Genomic DNA, 5,283 nt, shown 5'->3' with positions numbered 1-5,283 from the left:
TTTGCTACATTTTAAATCTCTTCAGAGACAATTTTACTAAGATTTACTTTAAGAAATTGTGAATGGTGCTTAGAAATTTAGTGATTAATTTATTTATTATAAATTTTAATAATGAGAAGTACCTAATAAAAAATGGAAATAACAATTTAATTAATTAATTATTTAGTAATATGTATATTTTTCTAAAGAAATGCTTTAGAAAAAAAAGTTTTGAGTTTTTCTAATTTTTCCAGTCTTAAATTATTACAATAGTTCCAAAGTAATATTTTTTTATAATCATACAAAATATATTACCATCGGTATTTTTCACTGCTGTCGCACTATTACTGTTATAGATGGTGATAAGAATAAAAACACTATGTTAAGAAAAGACTTTTAAAAGGTAGCAAAGACATGGAGTATAATATTAATTTTAAATAATGTATATTCGTTGGTTTTGCTACGATTTAAAGCTCACAAAAAACAAATTTACTATTCAGATATAATGATACAACAAACAATAGATACTAAAAATACACTAAATAAAGATATTACTTTTCAAACACTAAAACAAGTAAAGGCTAAATTATACAGACATCAAATTATTGGGAATCGCACTAAGAAAAATTAATCTCTTGAAATACTATAATTAGATATTACCCTTGTTTATACAGTATGTCCCCGGATTGTCTTTATAAGAGGATAAACTTTTTTATTATTGTCATTTTGAGAAAAATGTATTCTTCATAAAAATTTTTGCTTCTTCTATAGTTAATCCCGTTTATACTTTTCCAAAATGGTTGTGATGGTGGTTGAATTTTTTCTAAGTTCTAAAAATAAAAAGGCGTTTCTATGGTAACATAAATTCGAAGAAAAAGTAATTTTTTTTATGAAGAACGCGTATTTCTTAAAATGTCAACAATAAAAAAGTTTTTCCTCTTATAAAGACAATCCAGGGACATAAGTAAACATATTCAACAACTTTGAGATGCAAAAAACAACAAATCTTTAATTATCTTTTGATATTTTAGTATTATAAAAATATAATGAAGATCTTTATGAATTTAATATCAAATTCTCTTTTTTAAGATGGTTTTGGATGGTAAAGACAAAAATCATTTTTTTATGCTTTGACTACGTTTTTGACAGAGAAATGCAAACTTTTATCCTTGTTTATATAAGGCTTTTATATATACAGGTTGTCCTAAAGTAATTTACACATAACATGTATATAAATAAAAATATATTAATCAAAATCATACACATTATATTTTAACAAAAATCGTTTTGATTAACAAACATAATTTGTTTAACTTTATTGCTAGAAATTCTATTTCGACGATCGGAGATTATTTGCCCGCTTTTAGAAAACATTCTTTCACATGGGACAGATGTAGCTACAGTTCCAAATTTTACTGTAACTAATTCGCTAAGATAGGGATAGTTGTAGGTATTAATTTTCCACCACTCTAATGGATTTACAGATCGGCTTAAAAGTGGTTCTTCCAAATACCGCTGTATTTCAAGTTGTGCCCTTGACTGTTTACTCTGAACAGGGACAAAGCCGAGAGCCTTTTTGTCGAAAGATCTCCATATGGAAAATTGTTCTTCGTTTGGTACTTGTTCTCTGGATGCTTGAACTTCAGGATCAGCAGTTGATGTGAGTGGCGGTAATAATTCGTCAGTTTTTTTATTAATGAGCGCAGTCAATGCGTTAGTGGCCAATGTCTTTGCCTTTTCGGTAGCTGATTCTGTTGAAAACCCAACGTGTTTAAACCTGGGATCCAAAAATGTGCTTAATAGTAGCGTATCATTAATTTCCATATTTTTAAAACGGTTTTCTATTCCACTCAAAATGCTTTGTAAAATACTTTTACCTAAGAGAGAAAACTGACATTTTTTTTCTAATTCTTTATATAGTTCTTTTAAACCGTTTGTAATTATAATCACCGAAGAAAGGGTGACTTGCTTTTCAGCGCTCATAAAAACTGTTGTCGACTCTAAAGGTGCTAATATTTGGGTAATTTCCTCCACATATTTATATTCCTGATGGGTTAACATCGGCCAATCTTCTTTTCCGATTGCTGCCAAAGATGTCCGCACTTCTTCTTTCAATTCTTTAATCCTTTCCAACATGTAGTAAACTGAATTCCACCTTGTTGATACAGCCTGGATTAATTTTTTTGGTGTCTTACCGTTCTGTTTTTGGTAGAAATCTAACTTACTTTTTGCAAGACTACTTCTTTTGAAGTGGGAAACCATATCAGATATTTTTGTCAGAATTGGCTTAACGAGATCGAGAGTCAAGGAACCTTGAACAATTAAGTTGATTGTGTGAGCAACGCAACCTAAATGTGTCCAGTGCAGCTCATCACATACTGCTTTTTTTATATTTGCTGCATTATCTGACAAGCACAATAAAATTTTATGTTCTATGCCCCATTCCGATGTCGTTTTTCTCAGTTCGTTAGCCAAATTGATACTTGTATGTCTCGTATTACATTCTGCAACTTCTAATAAAATTGATTTTGCTAAAAAATTGTCATCGATAAAATGTGCTGTAACTGCAATAAATCCATCATTGTTTACAGAAGTCCAACAATCGGTGGTTATAGTAACTGATTTTACACGCTTCATTATTTCGCTAGTTTTCATTTTTACTTCTTCGAATTTTGCCGCTAATAATGTGTTTGATAAAGTTTTCCTACTTGGTAGTATATACGATGAGTTTAAGGCATTAGTGAAGTTTCTAAACCCTTCATCTTCTACAATCGAAAACGGTTGGTAGTCTTTAGTAACAAGTTCTAATAACTTTTCATCCAACTTTTTCTTCTCAGGAAAACCAATTTTTTTCGGAACTGCAATAGTGGACTGTTGTAGTTTTTCTTACATTTTGCAGGCAAGGAAGTGTCTGAACTACAAGGAGTAGGGGAATGGGTTATAACATCATCAGAAATATTTTCTAAATTAGTTGGTACTACTGCACGTGATGTTGAAGGTTGATTATTGTCATTGCCTTTGCCGGGAAGATCTGTATTATGCGAAGAGAGTTTATGTCTTTTTGCTTCCTCATTTTCATTTTCTTGCATGAGTTTAATTAAAGGATGTTTTCTTTGCATATGCTGTTTTAAATTACTTATTGAGGATTTATAAGATAATTTCAGTTTGCAAAACTTACACACCGCTGTAGTGACACTATCCGGCGTAAAAAAATTCCATATAACTGATTTTTTTCTTTTTAAATAGTTGTCCATTATTTAGATTTTACCTGCATACAAAACAAAATATAAATTGTAACTTTTGAAAATTGTAACTTTTGAAAATTGTAAATCAAGTGTATACAATGTGGTCTAACACTTAGCTAGCATTAAAAAAAACATAGTTTAGCCTTCCATAAAAATTTAAATTAGACAAAAAAAAGTCCCTGTTTAACCCCTATTTTATTTATTGTGAACTTATGAATGCAGGGTAAAAAAATAAATTAACTTGATATAAATGAATATTTAAATCGACCGATTGATAACTATATATAGTTAACTTATACTAAATTAAAAAATAACTGTAAAAATTAATCCTATAAAGCTATAAAAAGATATTTATATGTTAGGTACACTTGCTGTTGTTACGTTTAAATACTTTTAATAAATCGAAAAATAATTGAAGGGGTGGCTGCAATAACCAGGCAGCTCCACTATTTTTCGAAAATGAGATTTTTAATGAATTACTCTTCAAAAAAATGACCAATCGTTTCCTGCAACAATCAGTTCTCTCAATATAACATTACATAAATGCCGACCTTAGTTGGAGCTGCCTTGTTATTTGCTATGGGTTTACAGCAAGAACTGCGCAGCTCTTTTTCGATTTCCCACAAATTTATTAAAATGGAGCTGCCTGGTTATTGCAGCCACCCCTTCAATTGTTAAAGTTATAAAATTATATAAAAACTGTTTCATTTAACATATTATATACACATGCTTAATATATATTCAGCAAATGAAATGTTGGACCGATTTTTAAAGTAATTTTGTGTGCAGTCGATTAAAGTTCTATATGATAGAGATTTATTTTGAAATTTAAGTACAAATGACAGAAATCCGGTATTCGAATACGAACATTTTAGTCTCAATGTCTGGTGCAAAACTAGTTTCTTCTGATGTTAGGCTATATTTTCTTTCCGAATGATTTATAATCAAGATCAGAAGCCTTCTTACCGAATAAAACATATCTATGACCGACGTGGAAAAATGGCACGCGCCGTAGAAATGTTTTTGGTATCGATATCAAGCAGAATTACGATTTAGTGGATCTAGCCAAGATTTTACCACTTGGGATAGGATCTTGACTCGAAATAAGTAGTTAATTATTATGGAACTACGATTTAAATAAAAAAATCTGATTTCAATTAAAAAAAAACATAATTTTTTTTCTAAAAATCTAATCTAAATTTTTTGCACCATTCAATGCATGTACGCCTATTTTCGACCACACTGTATATTCTAAATGTATAATACCTAATAAATAACTTACCAGCCAAAAATATCCAATTAAAATCAAAATATTAATAAAACTTTATGATATACACTAATAAACTAGCTTAACAATTTTTAATTATTGCAGTATAATAACAAAAAATAAATAACACAAGTTCACCACAACCGTAACCGAATTTACAGAATACAGAATATAAATTAAGTCATCTCTCAAAAATGCAATTGTCAAGAAGTGAAGAAAAAATATTGGTTTACACAGTTACGGGGTGGAACAAACATACTAAAATTTATTTAGTCATTACGTCTGCGTGACTGAAGTTTTTTGAAAGTTATAAGGAATTTTAATTTCAATTATTAATTTATAATTGACTAACATTAACATACGTTAGACTCTGTAATTAACATATTTATTATTTACAAATAATGTATTATGCATAAAAACAACTTTATTAAATACTATAATATTCTAGGTCTGTAGAATGGTATAATAAGTGAAAAAAGATATATAATATAAAACATTTTAGTGAAAGCAAGCTAATTATTAAAAAATATATTTATTAAAGAACAAAATATTATGTTTTATTATGGTTTCTTATATTTAGATCTTTATTTATTCTGAAAAATTTTCAGAATAAATACCTAAGTAGAAATTCTCCTTTGCAAATTGAAATGTAAAATTAATTCGAACTCTAGTGTGTAGTTGGTTTACTTATAAAGAATATACTACACATTTTCTTATATTGCTATTTTTTACCGCAAACCGCAAATGGTAAAATCATAACTAAGAGCTTCTCGCCCTTCGAGTGAGATGCAC

General features: G+C 28.9%; 1 protein-coding gene across 1 annotated transcript; it reads right to left on the bottom strand.

Annotated features, from left to right (window-relative positions):
• Nucleotides 1-1,251: 1,251 nt before the first annotated feature.
• LOC115885698 (zinc finger BED domain-containing protein 1-like) lies at nucleotides 1,252-3,098 on the bottom strand. Its single transcript, XM_030904682.1, has 2 exons — nucleotides 2,900-3,098; nucleotides 1,252-2,837 (listed from the first exon to the last, which is right to left on the bottom strand). The coding sequence occupies exons 1-2, from the start codon at nucleotides 3,096-3,098 to the stop codon at nucleotides 1,252-1,254; spliced, it is 1,785 nt and encodes a 594-aa protein (XP_030760542.1).
• Nucleotides 3,099-5,283: the final 2,185 nt, after the last annotated feature.

Source organism: Sitophilus oryzae, unplaced genomic scaffold, assembly GCF_002938485.1.
Source record: "Sitophilus oryzae breed Bouriz unplaced genomic scaffold, Soryzae_2.0 scaffold_41_pilon_pilon, whole genome shotgun sequence".
NCBI lineage: Eukaryota > Metazoa > Arthropoda > Insecta > Coleoptera > Curculionidae > Sitophilus > Sitophilus oryzae.
This window is presented reverse-complemented; position numbering and strand designations above follow the sequence as displayed.